Genomic DNA, 17,805 nt, shown 5'->3' with positions numbered 1-17,805 from the left:
GGGGAGCCACTCTTAAAATGAAGTAAGTTTTAGCAATTTTTTCCTCAAGTATGTCTCGTCTCAGGTACCATATTCATCTTTCAAGGCCGACACGCCTGAAGTGATGCTACACATGGTCAAATATCGAAACCTTGCTGACTATTACTTCTACAACGATCTCTTATCCTGTTCCACTGTTTTTCTTAAACTTTGCTGCTGTAACTTCACACTGCCCACTTTCTGCAGTGACACAAATTCCCTACGTGTGGGACTAATAAAGGCCATCTTATCTCTATTATCGTATCTTGTTGAAAAACATACTTCTATAGAGGGATGACTGCACCTCTAAAGAAAATGGAAGCGCTGAATTTAATAGGACAAATGAATTCAGCAGACTAATTGTTTTTGATCGTCTCCTTCATAACGGTTGGAGAACAGAATTTGAAAAAAATTCTGCCAATCACCCAAGAAGTCATTGTTGAATACTGAACTTAATTTACAAGCAACTAACGCAAAACAGGGACAGCAAGTTCAAAGTGATGTGGACCAGCTACCTGGTGAGAGTAAACAGAGGGGCTGTATCTGTGTGGACTCTTCGTGGAAGAAGCCATGGACACTGCCTGCATCTCATATCGATCTACATCTGAAAACAAAACAGGACAACCAATTTCACCACTAAGAAAAGAGCAACGTTTTAAGGAAAATTAAAGAGCATACACAGATATTTCAACAGTTATCAAAATATAAATGAATCAAATTGCTTGTGACCATTTGTTGTATTAAACTATAGATTTGTCTTTGCTTTAGAATGGCACACAGCAGGATGTAAGGGACTGCCAAAGCCAAAAGTCATTTACCAAGTACTATAAAATAAAAAAACATGCTAGCACCAGGTTTTAGCTGTTAGAGGTGCTATGGGATCATCTCCTACTGTACAAAGAAATAAAGACGCCAAAGATGACGATTACTATATTCTTTGGGTGTCCTTTAAAAAAAAAAAAAAAAAGAAAACAGTCAAATGGTACCCAGCGAACAGCGAATACTAATTTTCCTTAAAATAGCCATCCCTAACATACTGCTTTATACTAGGCTGTCTATAAAGTCTAACAATATATTCTTGTTGTTGTGACGTGTCGAATGCATTCATACCAGATTCCTTCTCTATGGAGCCTTCACTCCTCTTGTAACTCCGGTCCACCTTGAAGCTTCTCAGCACTCGCTCTAGAACCCCCTGGCCTTCCCTCAGACGCTCAACAGTAGTGGGGACCATCCTTGGAAAACAGACAACTGTGAGATCTCCATTCATTTATTTATTTATCTGCTAGGCTCTGAATTATTGCAATTAACATAGCCGAACATGTACTGAAAGGCCAATTTAGTGAGTCATCTTTAAAAGGACTTCTCACCACTGGTTGTTGCTGTCCTGGCGTCTGGACTGCACTGACAAGCCCTGGTGCTCCGGAGGACTGACTTCCTCTACGTGTGGGACTGAGGTGGAGTGTGCTGAGGATGAGAAGGTGCTTTGTGGAGATGCTGGAAGCGGCATCTGCTGATGGTTATGAGGATGATGGGACTCCTTGTTGTAGTGGGAGCCAGGCTGTGTGGAAGTGCCACCCAGAGAGGAGCTGCTGCTGGCTGGCTCCGAGTCACGACCACTGCCCTGCTTCCTCTTGCGGTATTCCAGCAAAGACACCTATAGCAGCAGAGGGAAGAGGGAGTCTGTTCAAACCCTGCTGCTGAGGAACTGATGGACTCACTTATGCCAGGCTGCTCGCTCAATCACACCATTCACCAAAACTGCACTGAGTGACAGGCAGACCGCATGCACCACGCTAGAGGACTCACCTGAAAACTGTAATTACTATTAAAGAATTTTTAGAGAAACACCTTCACCAGCAGGGAGCAACGACATCTGTTGTTCTTCCATGACCAGACTTGTAGTCACGAGAGACTCAAACACAACATACTGTTGCGTTGTCAATGCAGTGTTAGTACATAAGCTTTGACAGAGGAGCAAGCAACTTTAAATGCACCACACCATGATGCAATCACGCTGAAACAATAACTACGAAAACATATCCACAGAAGGTTCGAGCACACACACACACGCACGACACATACACACACCTGCACCGTTTACAATGAGAATGAGAGTGCTCATCCCAGCTTAATGTCATCATGACACAAAAGAACAGAGGGTTATGAAAGAGGCAGGGGAGTGGCATGACCACACACGCACACATACACATCTATATATTATATATATATATATCTATATATACACACACATAGTATATATAGATATATAACTGACATGGATGGCTCTTGCCTGAATCTTTCAACCAGTTTAACATCACATGTGAGGTAAGCTACAAGGCTGTACTGTCAGAGGGACCAGATGTCAGGATGAAGTTACCACAGAGCACCAAAAGCTATCAGTTTACCTTCCCCCCCCACCACAATAAGGTCTACAAATGGTCACCTATTAAAAGAGCATGAAATGTTTAAATGCCAAGCGCAGTTAATTATAAGATTTTTTTTTATGCTTCTGTTGATTTTGACAAGAACGCAGAGATATAACAACCTTAAACGAAACTTAGGTTGAAGAGTAAACAAGTCAATGTGGCTGACTGAAGCCAGATTTAGGCTGTGGTCAGTCTTTCTAGAGCAGGTTTTAGATTTGTCCTTGCTGCTGTGTCCACAGCTGATTTAAATGGCTAAATGACCTCCTTAACATGTCTGGGAGTTCTCCAGAGGCCTGGTATTGACATAATCATTCGATTCAGGTGCGTTGACCCGGGGTGATATCTAAAACAGGCAGGACACCGGCACGCGAGGCCTGGAGTTGCTTACTCCTGTTCTATAGCATATGACTTAACCTACATAAGTGGCTAACACCCTTTATCCGTATGGATTAATTACCTTGTGCTCGTTTTCTAGTGTTTTGTTTTGCTGCAGTGCCAGCTGGTAGAAACCAATAAAATGCTGGGACTTTCTCTCTGGTCGTGATTGTTATTTTCTAACAGATGAATTCAAACACTGCAGCTGAAAAGTACTCGGAAATGCACAGGAGGAATTGATGGTATTAAACAGGCCGATCACAATAGCTGAGGGTTGTGTCACCACAACAGTTATATATCCAGGGAGGTGCACATCAAATTACAGCGTAGGATTTCAGAGGGGTTTGAGATTACAACACAACTAAGGCACAGATTTTTCGTTAAGGCAGTAAGGAAGTACATGTTACTGGCAGTCTGAGGAGCAATTGCTGCTTTACTGAACTAAGTTTTTCCAAGCAGCTTCAGAACAATTATCAATAAGATTAATGAATGTTAATCTATGCATGTGTCAGACCCTTGATCCATGCTACGCCCCTCTTCTGGTGCCACGTGATACTGTCCGTTTTCATTTTTGGGGGGGAGGGTTGCTGTGAACCACTTTGACAAATTTAGCCCCTCTTACAGTGGATGTGGATAAACCACAAGTCCCAGTTTGGAAAGAGCCATAGATGAGATGGAGCATGAGCACACCCGACACCATCATAACAATTTGTGGAATTTGTCTCTTGTGTTGAAGGCAATGGATGAACCTTACACACTTCAATGAGCTTGACTGAAATGGCAAAATAACTCTTTCTGGAAACTACAGAATCATAATTCAATGTAGGTTTTGGAGAAGGGGAGAGGGCAGAGCTGCTGGAGCATGGCGTGGGTGTTGTATGCAGATGCAAAGAAACAATATTTACATGCACACTTCTAAAGATGTAGTTGTAGGGAGAATATTCACCATATTTTGTACTGGCTTGTATTCACTTCTTACAGCTATTGCCTGGTAATCTGGCTTCCCTGTCAGCAGACTAATGGTATGCTGGTTGGCCCTCTGCCTTGGAAGAAAAGTGGAAGAGAGACTTGGCAAAGAGTGTCAAGGAGCAACGAGGAGGAGCAAGAGGAGGAAAGTAAAGGAAAAAGGAGGAAGGGTAAAATCTACAGACTGGAAATCATTTCAGATACACATAAGAGGTCAGCTTCTAAATGCCTGTGATGTTTGGTTTTGAATACCGGACACAGGGGACCAAACAGATTTAAGACAAAGTTAATGGGCAAACAGAGCACGGGGAAAAGCACATCATGAGTTCTGGCTTTTCAGTTTGTGTTTCACACAAGTTATTTGTGTCTGAGAAGAAACCCCTAAGATTTACCTGCAAAGTTACCTCAAACATCTTTTCCGTGTATCATTAAGATATGGGGAACTTGCCTTCTTTTTTTGTGGTGGATTGCTGGTGTGAGGCGGTGTGCCATTGTCAGGGTAGCCTCCTCCAAAATGGGGCTCTCCAAACGGTGACATGGACCCGGGGCCCACTTCTCCAAACAGGCCCTGGCCGCTTATCGAACCGTGGAAGGAATCTGCAGGTGAGAATCCCCCTTCTGACTGGGAGAGGCGTCGGTCGGTGGCTGTCGGGTTGCCCAGGTTTGCGTTGAGGGGAGAGCAGGTATATATGAGGTTGAACTCTGTCCTGAAGGCCTGCTCCCTGTTTTGGGGGTTTATGTCTGAAGAAGGGCATGACAGTGGGTTTAGGGAACTGGTCCCTACAGAAGATGGGCCCTGCGAATCTTGGCCTGCTCCAGATTGGGAAAAATCATCCGAGGTCATGGCAACAGGGCTCTCCATGTTGGAGGGGAGTGACAGGTCTGGGAACTGCGGCCGAGAGGCATCAAAGTCTGTCTGAAGACATGGCTGAAGGACAGGACAGGAAACGGGAAGAACAAATAAATAAACTTCATTGTTATGTCAACCGTAAAGCCATTTTCTTTATCAGTGCCATGATATGTGAGAAGAAATGTACCTCAGGGGATATGGACTCGGGACGATGGACAGGAGACGCCTCAGGGGATGATATGTTCTAGAGACAAAACAAAGTCTATTAGTGTCAAACCAAGCGTGTGTCTTTTACTGAAGTCTTGCAATCTGTTCAAAACCAAGAGATTGAGATGTTTAGGGGTGGTGGCCATCAAACTCTTACACACAGCCCTTCTAGAGTTTGCTGCTGTGCAACAAGATTGAACTACTAAGTGAGGTAATGTGAGGTTGTTGCAACAGGTCCTGACTAGGGGTGGGTTTTTATAATCGATTCATCGATTAAAATCGATTCTGGCTTGGATAACGTAAAATCGATTCATTAAAATCCTGAATCGATTTTTTAATATAAATTTATTTTGTCCGAAATGCCAGAATCTCTGGTGACATCTCACAAAATTTCAAGAACCACCAAACAGTAAATGAGAGCAGGTACAGGGATTCTTCACATAGACTTAAACACAGGGCGTGACCCGCGGATCAGAATCAGTTAGATGTCGCCTTTCTCACAGTCGGGGCTGAAAGTGAAAGCCGACAGCTCGCTGATCCGGGTCCGCGCTTTGTGTTCACGCCCTTTATGCGCTGATTCTAAGGCTGTTAGTTTGATCTCTCTCCAAACAATATTGACCGAACCAGCAGCAAAAGAAGATCCAAACGCTTCACATAAACATCGTCATGAATTCACTCTTTTACTGTTTTGCTTCCATTGCGATGCGCAGCTCTCTCTCTCTCTCTCTCTCTCTCGAACAGTTTTGCTTTCTTCATTATTCGCTTGCTTGTTACGCACAAGTCTACTGTTGTTTACAGCGCTGTCGGCCGCTGTTTTTTTCCCTTTTACATTCTTCCGAAAAGAAAACCTCATTTCTGCTGTTCAATACTGAACAAATTTAAACTTTTTAAAATTATTCAAAATGCAAAATGCTTAGCCGTGTCTCTAATAAAACCGCTGTAACGTCAGAGGTAATGTTCATTAATTAATGGTTTTCTTTCGTTTTTGATGTACTGCAGAATATTTTTTATAAAATCCCAGGCCAGGAAAATCACCTACATGTTTTTCTGTGTTTTATCTTCAGCTACTTTGACACAAAGGCATCTGCTGTGATGCTCACAGCTTGGATAAAGTCTTGCGAGTGTCAGCTTCCTTTTTATAGATACAAAAATATGTAAATGTACTGATCTGAATTATATTTCTGACTGTCAAAATTTCCCAGATTTAAATTGAATCGAATCGAATCGAATTAAATCGAATCGTGGATCGAATCGATTCGGGACCTTGTGAATCGGAATTGAATCGATTCTAGAAATCAGTGACGATACCCAGGCCTAGTCCTGACACAGATGAGTCAGCTGAGCAGAGTGCAGCTCCCTCGGACTGACAGAAAAGGAAATTTGTACATCACTAAACTCTCCTTTGTGGCCTGTTGGATTTCACTGGACTTTGATAGTAAATAAGCTCAGGCATCAGAAAACTGTGTGGATATTTATGCCCTTACTTCAAACTGCAACGGTGTGTTGCAGCGGCTGGCAGGCAGTGAGGGCATAGGTGAATAGGCCAGACCGTTGGGCAGCAGGGAGCCACAGGGAGTCTGGAGCAGTGGGTGGAGGGAGTCCTCTGGAAGTGGAGGGGTGATGGGTGATAGCGGGCGAAGCAGGTGGTCCGAGGGTGCTGGTGTTATTTCTGTAATATACTTGGAGCGACGCTTTTTAAAAGGTGCAGTGAGTTCTGTGATTTAAAAAACATGACAAAAACAACAAGAACGTTAAGTAGCCTAGGACCACAGTTACAACAGTCAAACATATTTGCAGTTACAAACAAACTTTTCATTTAGTGCCGAGTTCTGAATCATGCTTCACTGATCTGCTAGCTTTGGTGCTTTCTTAGCCAGATGGAGGTGTGGAAGCAATTACCACTGGATAGGGGGTTCGGTGTGGATCTGCTACTGGTACTTTGCTGGGAGGAGGTGGACTCTGTGCCATCCTCCACACTGGCCGAGCAGCTCTCATCCTCCACCTGTTTGATCCATCTCTGCATAAAGACGACCACAAAGGGTTTATGAAAAAAAAAGAGAAAACAGACAAGAACACACACTTGTTTTGCCACCAAATGTGAAACATCCAATCTGTGTGTGGGATACACACCCATCCATCCCAAAAACACCTTTTTCCAAGTTTACCTTTTTGTAGCAGCCGTAAGTGCCATCCATTTGGAGCGGACGAGGCCGGCGTCTCTCAGGGTTGAACGGGGAACCGAAGCGGATGTAGTGTCTGGGTGTGGTGCAGATGAGTGATGACTGAGAGAGACCTGGAAGCATGTTCAGCGTGGTGGCTAGAACTGTGGGGTCAGTGGTTATCCGCAGTGTGCGCTCAACAGGCACCTCCTGGTGGATTCTCTCTCCTCCAGGAATTTTGTCATTTAGCCATTCTGTCACCAGGTACTGAGAAGAAAATGGAAAGTTACATTTGCATAGTTCATAGAAGGTAAAGGACTTTGTACAGTGGAACCCTGATGTATGAATACCCCATTTAACGAAAAATTCAAGTTACGAAGGCACTTAACAGCAATAGTTCTGCCCGTGTTACAGCAAAATGCCCGCGTAACGAAATCCGCTGGCTCTGATTGGCTGAGCCCAGAATGCCTACAATGCCCACAAGCCTTCCGAATCACGTGACAACCCCTTTGGCTTTCGTACTTGCGCTTCGCTGTTCCACTTGAACGACGTATTGTTGTTGCAGTTAGCAATTAGCCTATCGTTTACTCAAAAGGCTTCGACTTATGAAAATTTTCGACTTACGAAAGACCCTCGGGAACGAATTAATTTCGTATGACGGGGTTCCACTGTATTACTTTTAGTATATGTAGAAAGTCTTACCTTCTTGGTCTTAGGGTACCGCAGATTGCCTCTGTTCATGCAGTTAAGGCCTTGGCCATCTCCATCTACAAGAGGACCACCCAGGCTGTTCTCCCCGTGGCTGTGTTCAGCACCGTATGCACCCTGACTTCCCTCCTCGTCTACAGCAGCACCCTGATCTGCTGATGTTGGTGTTGTTGCCCTTGCTGCTGCTGCAGCTGCTGCAGCTTGTTGGGCGAGGGCTTGGCGTTGCCGTCGGGCACGCTGGGATGAGCTTGACCGGTAGCGAGATATTCGACTCTTAGGACGAGGCTTGGATGGTTTTATGGGTTTAGGGGGAGCAACAGGGGCAGGCAGGATGGGGAGGGAGGGTTTTTCTTCAATAGATGGTGCTTCCTGCAACATAAATGCAATGATTAAACTGGTTCAATATAGAACACAAAAGAAATTAGAAATCTAAAATTTTTCTTCGTGACTGACCACAACATAGGTGGTGCGTCGCGTGCTGATCCCAACTCCAGCGTGCTGGGGGATGGAGGAGTTCCCTGTAGGGTTTCCTGCCCCATCCTCAGTTTCTAAACCCTCCTCCTTGACTTCAGCTCCTCCTATTCTTCTCCTCCTCCTTTCGAGGATGTTAAGAGACTATGTGGACAGGCAGACATGTAAGTCAGTGTTATGTGAATTACCGAGAGTGGACAACTTAAATCATGAAATGCAATGTGACTTACTTTTTTATTGGAGATGACCCCATTTTCATCAACTTCTCCTTCGTCCCCCTCTTCCACCTTAACTTCATCTGTCAGTCTCTCCTAATTGCACAGACAAGCATCACATGAGGTAATGACCTTACCTGACAAGCAACAAACTGAATCATGTAACGACTTCTAAAAAACCGCAAGCCTGCACTTTACAAAAATGTATTGAAGCAGTGTTTATTGATGTGGCGATTTTTAATCTAAAGCTAATGTAGAACTCTTATTGCTGCCTAACCTCAACGCTGAACACAATTATTTGGAAAATCAAATCTAACCACGCGCACACACACACCTCTGTGTCACTGGTCCCCTGTAGATCGCTGGTGTCCTGTTGCTGCTGCTCCAGCATCTGGTTTCCATCAGCAGCTAGACTGCCCTCCAGCTCTTTCCTTCGTGCTTTTCTCCTTCGTGTCTCAGCACCAATCAAAGGGGAAGGAGGCGGCAGGGAAGGGGGACTCACCAAGTTATCCCTAGGGCTCAGGTTGTGCTTCTGCACTGGGCAGTTTTGGTTGCTTTTATGGCAGGCACAGTCCACTTTGTAATTACTGTTATTTTGTTAAAAAAACAAACAAAAAAACCCAATAAGAAAACAGAAACTGCTGATTAAAAGAAAGGAGAACGTCAGAGAGGACAGCAACTGACCAGCTATTGAACTCGTAGTCAAATCCAATGGTGACCTCAGAGTCTTTTGTGATTTGCCTGACAGCATAGATGCACAGATGGATCATGCCCTCAGCGATCATATGCCGGACCTGTGGTAGAAAGCAAGCTTATGGGTTGTTTTAGCTGCAAGAATTAAATGAAAACGTCAAACATTGCTAACTAGCAAGCATTTAGATTTATTTTTCAAAATGCTTAACAGCTGACCTCGGCATTGGGTGTACAAGACCTCCTGATGAAGCGGGCGTCATTTCCAAAAGTCCTGGCATCAACGCACATCTCTACATCATTAAATTTTGAGTAGAACAGCACGAACGGGTATGGTCTAGAAAGAAAAATAGAGTGAAAAGCTGTTCACAGGTGAAACAATGTATTTAGACAAAATTCCGATTACATATTTTGTAGTTTAGTAGCTCATTAACAATTACTTTTTGAAGAAGTGCCCATTGACTTCAAATTGTTGTTTGAGCATGACCTTTCCCCGGTATTCAATAATGAGTGTGTCCGGCTCCAGGTTCTTTGCTGCTCGGAGTATCTTCCTGTGTTTCTGCACCCGTGTTACTCGGCCAAGCTGGAGCTATAAAGTTATTTTTTAAAGAGACAGGCAAACATTAAAAATATTATACTTTTTCCTTATCTTCTTTCATAAGTAAATAGGGTATAAAGTAAAAACTATAAACCAAAATCTTGGACTCTTGGACACAGACTGCACTCAGTGTCTGAAATCCGGAAGAGCGAAGGAGCAGAAAAATTGCCTGAAACAGAGAGGGGTTGGCCTTAATCTCAGAGAGTGGCTCCTGTTCAATCCTTTTCCTTGCAAGAAACAGCCAATCAGAATAAAGTTTCCTGGAAGGGGGGAAGAACTAAAATGGGCTATTAGATAGCGGATGAAGTGAAAGACTGCACAGAGGGTCAGTATAACAAAGGATAATTTTTAACTGTCAATCAGAAAAGATAACAGAGGATAAAATTAATATCACTGGGTTCTTTGAAAACAGAATTGCGATTGGATCTTAGCAAGCAGCCAGCAGTAGGGATGGGAATCGAGAACTGGTTTTTGTAGAGAACCAGTTCCCAGTCGTCCAATTCCTTGGAATCGTTAGTTTGGTTATGGGTTCTTGCACTCTTGCTACGATCAGCTGATTTCAGTTTGTGTGTCACAGGAGGAAAATAGTGGTGCAGTCTACAGCGTGGATGTGGATATTACTTTCATGACATAAAAAGGATGAGAGCACATTGGTTAAGTGGAGACTGCTACACTAGAATGACCGTGGCAAATGCTTTAAAGTCTCTTTGTTGTGGTTTTCATCTTTGCTTTGTGTCCATACCTAACTACTAAGAGAAAGATCCTGTGTCCTCATTAGGATAGGGATTTGTGTTGGTGTGTGGGGCTGTAGCCTCAGGTTTATATTGTTAATTGTAATTATGAGACAGTGTCTTTGAGGTCATTTTACAGAGTAAGATGAAACTAACGTGAGTAGTATATCGAATGTCTTTCTCCTGGGTGTAATTAAGAAACGTACTGCATTACTTTTAAGAAAGTATTCTGTGAAATAACTTTTTAACTTTACTTTTTGAGTAACAGCCCCAACACTGATCACAACAAAGATGGGAAAAACATCCAACATGCACAAACATTTGACCACACAGCATGTAATTAATTTGCATGAATCGAATCCATAAGTGATATTGATAATGGAATCAGAATCGCTCAATTCTTATTAATTCTCATCCCTAGCCAGCAGATTCCATTAAAACCAGTAATGGAGACATAATGGCACAACTAAGTCACTTATCATACCGACTGGGATGTTCTTCAACATTTTTTTAAAATCTATCCATACAAAGTTTTATTTGTAGGACTGACCTGCATCTGTGAGCCCAAAACCGTATTGTTACAGGTCAGCTCAGTGCGGTTGATGGTGTCCATAGAATCCATTGAGGCATGTATCTGTGTGGTTGAAGCAGGTGTCGTGGCACCACTTTCGCTCTTTGAGATGGTGGTACTGGCTGATCGGTGAAGCTGGAGCAGTGTCTGCACATCTGCGCTGTACTGGTTGGCAAGAGCCTCCTCATACTGGTCTGTCCACTGGCGGATCCTGCTCTCCCATCCCTCTTCTGTGTTCTCATCCAACACACTAGCCTCTGTGGTAGAGTTCTGTACAAAAGTCATGATCAAGAGAACTGTCTAAGAGTCTATGTGAGATGCACAGAGAGGATTTTTTTTTTCCTTAATGGGCTCTGTTGTCTAGAACTGTCTAATGTTACCTTCATCCTCATAGACTTCCTAGAACCCTCTCTGAAAGCCTAAAAGAAAGAAAAATAAACCAATTTAAAGAAATGGAGATTTTATCATAAAAACTGAGCTGGGGTCAATATATCAGTACAAGAAAAGCAGCACAAGAGAAAAAAAACAAAACAAACTCCATTGTGGATCTTACACAATGTAATCTTATGAGGCAGAGAGGGTTTGTGTGTCCATGCATGTATTGTGTGCATAAAAGATGATTTTCTTAGATGAAACATTAAAATACAATAAGAATAGCTGAATCTGCCCCACCTGCTAGCATTGCATTCAGTTAATATACTCCCAATTTCAAGAACAACCAACAATCAGTTGAAGTTTATAGGACAGGAGGATCTCCCGGAGAGCAGCCGACTGGCATCGGGAACCACAAAAGTAATGTAATGAGCCTGTGGGAAGAGCTGTGCGCTAGCTAGTTAGCATCAAATTAACTAAAATTGTAAACGAAGAATGAAGAAATTTTAATATACTTTAACTGATTCAATTAAATCTTATTTATATAGCACCAAACCACAGTCACCTCAAGGTACTTAATATTGTAAGATGCAGGGCGTGCAATGACAAGATGAAGCCATGTAGAAATAATAACAGGCACCTGTGTGTGGGAAACTGTATTTTCTCATACTCTGCTTTACTCACTTTAATCTTCTTGGCCTTCTGTGTTCCACGGGCCTTCTCTGTGCTCTTCTTCCTCTTTTTGGATTTGCTCCTTTTGACTCTGTTGACAGTGAGTTTGATGCTGGTTGGTGTGTGCTGGGTGGCAGTATAGGAGATGGTGGAGGGTGACACCTCTTCATCACCACTCTCGGTTGCGCTACTCTCTCCAGCTACAAAAAAAGAGCAAATAAACAGGTGTTGATAAACCGCCTTCTCTGAGATGAAAACTGTAGTTTATGAAGTGAACTGTGATACCTGAGACATTTTCTGTTTTTTTCCTGTGTTGGCCTTTTACTCCTTTCCTTCTGTCCAGTCCCCTGTGATACAAAGGCAACAAAACAAATCAGACAAAAAAAATTAAAGGGGGCGATGTCATAAAGGCTTTTACCGCATGTTGTATTATTGTCACAGCCTGAATTTTAATAAAAAATAATTTTCTCTTATTTCCATTAAACAGGTTAAGTGCTACACACTTGTACCAGTTACAGCAGTTGGAACCTATGTTCCAGCATTCAGACAAGAAGGGCTTTTACACGTCTCACCTGCAGTTGTCGCATTTGATGAGCAGGCCGTCCGGCGTCAGGTTGCAGTGACACCAGGAGGCCCCATCCTCCTCTGAGGAGCTGTCGCTGTCGGCCGAGTTGTCCTCAGCAGTATCGTGATAGTGAGAGCTGCGTACCACGCCGTTGAGATCCATACGGGGAATGATGGTTTGAGAGAGCGGGGAGGCGGGTGGGGTTGGGGGAGGGGGCGCGCCATAGTTGTGATCCTGACAACACACAACGGAAGACTGTTGCATCTTCAAACAACGGGTGTTCAGGCAAAAAAGGGAAACGGAAAATGGAGACGAATGAAAATGAGGGCAAAAAAAAAAAAAAAAAAACCAAGTATGTGAAACAGTTCAGTTGTTAATACCAGAAGTAGTGTGTGGTTACCAAAGACTAATAGCAGGACTCATATTTATACATCTAAACTACAAACATCACCAGTTCTTAGTTTTACTCTTATTGTGAAATCATAACAGAAGACACTTGAAAAGATTAGGAAAAAGGAAAGATCAGATAGATTAAACTGGGTCATTTTAAGCCACTAAAACATTCACAATTGTACACAAGTACTCCCATTATGAAAAGTAATACTTCAATAAGACATGCTATGATTAGAGCTGATGATTAGGGAAGAGCCGTATGAACTCACAGCATATGGTAGCCCCCGATACCCATGACTCTGTGCGCTCCCACAGCTGTGGTTGTTGTAGTTTTTCTCATTCACTGCAGGGCTTGCTTCAACTGACTCAGGGCTGGAAAAAATAACAATATATATATATATTTAAAACATTGTAAGCGACACATAGATAATGCTGTAGACATTTCCCCACTTTGCCTTTTTTACCAATGTTACACAAGCATCTGTTTTAATAAAGATCAGTCACTAGATGGCACCAAGATCCTTCACTCGCTGCCCTGCCTGGAAGAGCAGCAATTTAGGAAATGGAATGTGGGCCGCCATTATGTTATGCAACTCCCTCGCCCTTTAGTTAAGGTCTAACCAGACCAGGAACAACCTTTCCTACTCTTGCCTCGTACTCCAATACTGAAGCTAACATCAAGGTTAAAAAAAATAATAATAATAAATAACCACTGTGTGTGTAGTATGTCTTTTTTTTTTTTTTTTTTAAACTCCCCTGCCTGAGCTTTGCAGGAAACTGAAGGGGGCCATGAACAGGGTTGGATGGGAAAGGGTCCAACTGCATTCCAAATAACCTCAGTCACGTAGGCAGATTTACCTTCAAAGAAGTGGCAACTGTGCTCACTTGATCTGTCTGTATACATTTTTTCAGATGCTATTCAATAGTTCGGGCATGGAGAAGAACAACATACATCTAGCTGCTTAATAAGAGGTGGAAGATAAGAACCTGTGACACAGGGAGAATAATTCAACTCTTGGATATTGGCTGTTCTTTTTGTCTGTGTAACAGACAGTGGTTGTCTCAAGTCAACTTAAAATAACCTTGAAAATTCATGTCAAAATGTCACATCTGGTATTTTTTTCAATGTCTATCAAAATACAGACTTCATGTAACATCATGTTACAGTTTTATGTTCAAAGTACAAAGCAGTCCCCTTAGAAATTATTTCAAAATAACACATTTGATTATGCATTGTGTAAGCGCTTCTTGAATTCATCTTAGAGGGCACTGGGGGTGCAGCAGTGTTAGCATCATATTCATACTTTGTTAGAAACAAATAATCACATTTTCCAAACACAGGAAATGCCCTTCAAACAGAAAGAAAATGTTCTGCTTTATGATGACTACTGCCATTGCTTTCAGCATTTCTTTTGCCCTGAGCACTCAAGCTACTTTACTCTTTTGCCCTTGGTCAGATCTTTGCAATCTTAAATTCCCTGTTCAACCACATTAACGCTTATGTTTAACAAATAATGAGCAGCTAGAGCATTATATAGTTCCACATAAACGCACATTTTCCAGACATCTCTGGATATGGTTGAAAACTTATCTGACTCCTTGTTGTGCAGTACAGTAGCAATACATGTAGATAATCAGGTTAAACAGGAAGTTTGTTTTCCTGGCACTCTTGTTCTATTTAAGCCATGTTACATCCGCATATGAGTATAAGGAGGTTGGGAGACATTTTAATCAGTAGAGCTGATGATCTTAACAACAAAACCCAGCTCTTACAGAACATTTCTTGCAAGTCACACCTTGCTGAAACTGACTACGTACTCTGATCCAGCAGCCATATCTGAATAAGACGTTTCAGGTGTGGTGACTCCCAGAGCGATTACTATGCTCATGACGTCCAGCACAGCGACGCGTGGGAGGGGGGGAAGAGGGGGGAGGAAGGGGAGGGGAAGGGGGGGGACAGGATGGGATAGGGGAAGGAGGAGAGGTGAAGCGAGGAATCACAGGGTCCCAATTACAGCAACAGACCACTCCAGAGGTGGGGTGCCGCCGAGCCGTAGCCCACGGCTCACGGTCATGGGGGACCTGAGAAGAATGGGTACAAGACAGACATGCCATCAGTTACATACAGATCCATTGCCTGAATACAGACAATCAACGAATGGCTCAAAATAAGCAATGCATCTTGGAATGAACTGCATATTCAATCATAGACATGTTATCTTCTATAGACAGCTTTGTGTGTCTAATATTATAAAACAGGAAGTATTATTGTGATTTAAATGTAATATCAGGAATGGCACAGATATAAAACGGTTCCAGTAAGGCATCAAATGCCAACCTTTTTGCCCCATTTCCTGAAAATCTTGGACTCAAGAACAATTTACTCACATTTCATATCCATTTCACTTTTTTGCAAACTGTCATCCAACAACTATTCATCCATACCTATTGCCTGACATTTCAACTGCAGTATTTATCATTTACATTTAGTCAAATCCTTTAAAAATGAAAAGTCAAATGGTTTACTCTTTATGTTTAGAGCATAATTAACTGCTAACTGTATTTACAGCTAATAATTTTCAAATGTCTTACAAAACATAACTGTTTGCTAAACATAGTATTTTTTCTGTTATGTTTAGCTAACATTTCTGCTCATTTATCCTTATTGTTAGCTAGTTGCAACTTCTCGTGTAGGCCTTTAACAAAAAGGTTTCACTTGTTACCAGTACCAAGTAAGGTATTTTTGTATTTGTTTGTGTATTTCTACAGGTTTTTCATGACACCTAGCAGTTAATTTATACTTCCTGTTCTTACTTTTGTTTATTTAAGTGTTTCATTGGGGAGTGGACCGTCAGTTACTTCCCACGAAAGCAACCCTGACTCCCACCCACGAAGGTACTTGTACCCTTGGTTGCAAATCACTGCAGTAAACCAAAGGGAAAGTGTGTGCAATGCCAGGAACCTGGACACACAGCTAAATTGAATGCAGCTGTTAATCATTTTCATATTTAGTGTGGTTTTCCTGTTATGGAATCAGAGTGTCAGCATTGAAAAAAGGCTACAGACTTATGTTTAGTGAAACGCTGACTCTATACCTACTCAAACAACTTTCCTTGTCACAGCTGTTTGATTAAACAATGAATAAGTTACTGAGTTGCCTCCAACATTTTTTTTTCCAACAGCTTTCCAAAGGTCAACATTTATGGTGAAGTCCATATTTCTGATTAGACACAAAAAGATGACCACTAACTGAATGTACATTCCCTAATGAAAAAGACAGGGCTTGTTTATAAGGGCACTTTACCATATATAAACATTAATATATAAACAACTACCAGAGTTTACAACAGGTTACTGCCTTGACTGAAAACTGACAGTGTTGTCAGGTTGTCATGACCACATAACCTAAACATTAAACAGGAAACCCACTGTTGCACAAATAACGAAGAACCAAATTTGCTGAGTCATCTTGACAATAAAGGCTTCATGTAGTCGAAGAGAGCATTTATCTGCCTGCGTCTACAATGATAACTTGATAAGGACATTGTGTGATGGGCCCATCTCTTATCCATACGGAGGTGTTTAACATGGAGGAGGGAGGTGAGACTATTCAAAGAGCAGAAAAAACAACCAGGGGATTTACAGCTCTGCTTACACTCCCATCAGGATGCAGTAATGGAGAAACCAATAGGAGGCGCTTTTTTGCTCAGACAGCTGTAGAGGTGAGTCATTCAAGATGAGGCCCATCCCTCTTGTCATGTGACCACACTTAGCTGAAACACTGACCCACACTGTATCTTGTTCTCCTGCTTGCGCTCGCTCAACGACCCTGACAGAAGCGGAGCTAAAGGCAAGATCTGCAGAAAGAGGAACACGTCTTCCTGTGCGCTGTTCACACGACAATGAGAGGATTTGGCTCTCACCAAGGTCATCCCCTGGTCAAACAAGCACATAGATACATTAGCTTATAAAACCCCATAGTGATAAGATCCATTGCAACAAGAGTAAGCCCGACACTCAAACAGGCTGCTTTAATAGCAGGCATCCATGTTAATTAAGAACAACAGGATGCATGACATTTCTAGAGTGGTCCCTTGGCTACAGCGAGTGCTGCCCTTGTGCCCCAGCCCCAAGACAACTACAGAAAGATTGGGAGCTTCCAATAATGTCAAGGTCAGCTCACTGTCAAAAAGAATGTCAGCACCATAGAGCTGAAAATGCACATGTGCCTATGCACATGGGAAGGTGACAAGAAGAAAACAGCTCCCATGCATCTATCAGATAAGGACACAAGACACATACACACAAAAATATTTCGCTCTTTCAGGAACTGCTCTTTAAGCATGACTTACTGGATACATGAAAACAAACAACAAGCACAGACAGACAACGACTAACTGAAGTTTGCCTCAGATTTAGATATTTAGAAGATGGCATGTAGTAGAGCACCTCATTCAGGGGCTCTTTAAGCTGCTGGCGATCCCTGTGGAAGATCACTGCCTCAGAAATAGACACCTTGGGCCTACCCAACTCAAAGTCTCACTACTTGGGATCCTTCCAAAAGAACCAGACGGGGTGCTAGGGAGGTAAATTCCATACGAAGAAGGAAAGCCTTTCTTTACCTCGCTTCTCCTCCCTAACACCACCCTCTCTCCCTTGTTCATTCCTCCAGCCATGAATACTGGGCTCAAATTACCAAAAGGCTCAAAGTCTTTTCACTTCAGTAGAACAGAGGCCATTTCGGAGACAAGTCCAAAGGGGAGGAACATGCACACAAAATGAACAGCTCATAAGGAGACACAAACGTCACTTAAATCT

General features: G+C 42.6%; 2 protein-coding genes across 6 annotated transcripts in view; one reads left to right on the top strand and one right to left on the bottom strand.

Moving 5' to 3' along the window:
• LOC308401934 (uncharacterized protein) overlaps nucleotides 1-17,805 on the top strand; it is a 565,304-nt gene that overhangs the window by 317,029 nt on the left and 230,470 nt on the right. The window lies entirely within an intron of this gene.
• The window catches only part of setd5 (SET domain containing 5), a 31,297-nt gene that overhangs the window by 3,597 nt on the left and 9,895 nt on the right, over nucleotides 1-17,805 (bottom strand). Inside the window, exons 2-24 of one of the 5 annotated variants that reach the window (XM_080891316.1) lie at nucleotides 14,806-15,069; nucleotides 13,257-13,359; nucleotides 12,602-12,858; nucleotides 12,315-12,376; nucleotides 12,042-12,229; nucleotides 11,366-11,404; nucleotides 10,965-11,255; nucleotides 9,526-9,674; nucleotides 9,305-9,422; nucleotides 9,080-9,189; nucleotides 8,730-8,982; nucleotides 8,411-8,491; nucleotides 8,163-8,324; nucleotides 7,704-8,078; nucleotides 7,008-7,268; nucleotides 6,742-6,859; nucleotides 6,327-6,556; nucleotides 4,823-4,879; nucleotides 4,234-4,713; nucleotides 3,766-3,858; nucleotides 1,386-1,672; nucleotides 1,129-1,250; nucleotides 534-622 (exon numbers count right to left, since the gene is read on the bottom strand). In XM_080891316.1, coding sequence (XP_080747442.1) covers nucleotides 534-622; nucleotides 1,129-1,250; nucleotides 1,386-1,672; nucleotides 3,766-3,858; nucleotides 4,234-4,713; nucleotides 4,823-4,879; nucleotides 6,327-6,556; nucleotides 6,742-6,859; nucleotides 7,008-7,268; nucleotides 7,704-8,078; nucleotides 8,163-8,324; nucleotides 8,411-8,491; nucleotides 8,730-8,982; nucleotides 9,080-9,189; nucleotides 9,305-9,422; nucleotides 9,526-9,674; nucleotides 10,965-11,255; nucleotides 11,366-11,404; nucleotides 12,042-12,229; nucleotides 12,315-12,376; nucleotides 12,602-12,858; nucleotides 13,257-13,359; nucleotides 14,806-14,876 — 3,996 coding nt within the window. In that variant the 5' untranslated portion in view covers nucleotides 14,877-15,069. Of the gene's footprint in view, nucleotides 1-533; nucleotides 623-1,128; nucleotides 1,251-1,385; nucleotides 1,673-3,765; nucleotides 3,859-4,233; nucleotides 4,714-4,822; nucleotides 4,880-6,326; nucleotides 6,557-6,741; nucleotides 6,860-7,007; nucleotides 7,269-7,703; nucleotides 8,079-8,162; nucleotides 8,325-8,410; nucleotides 8,492-8,729; nucleotides 8,983-9,079; nucleotides 9,190-9,304; nucleotides 9,423-9,525; nucleotides 9,675-10,964; nucleotides 11,256-11,365; nucleotides 11,405-12,041; nucleotides 12,230-12,314; nucleotides 12,377-12,601; nucleotides 12,859-13,256; nucleotides 13,360-14,805; nucleotides 15,070-17,805 lie in introns of those variants that run through there. The other 4 variants (XM_080891317.1, XM_080891319.1, XM_080891318.1 and 1 more) reach the window with 4 other exon arrangements.

This window comes from Rhamphochromis sp. 'chilingali' (genome assembly GCF_963969265.1).
Source record: "Rhamphochromis sp. 'chilingali' genome assembly, chromosome: 9".
NCBI lineage: Eukaryota > Metazoa > Chordata > Actinopteri > Cichliformes > Cichlidae > Rhamphochromis > Rhamphochromis sp. 'chilingali'.
The sequence above is the reverse complement of the archived record's forward strand: the minus strand, read 5'-3'. Positions and strand labels throughout refer to the sequence as shown.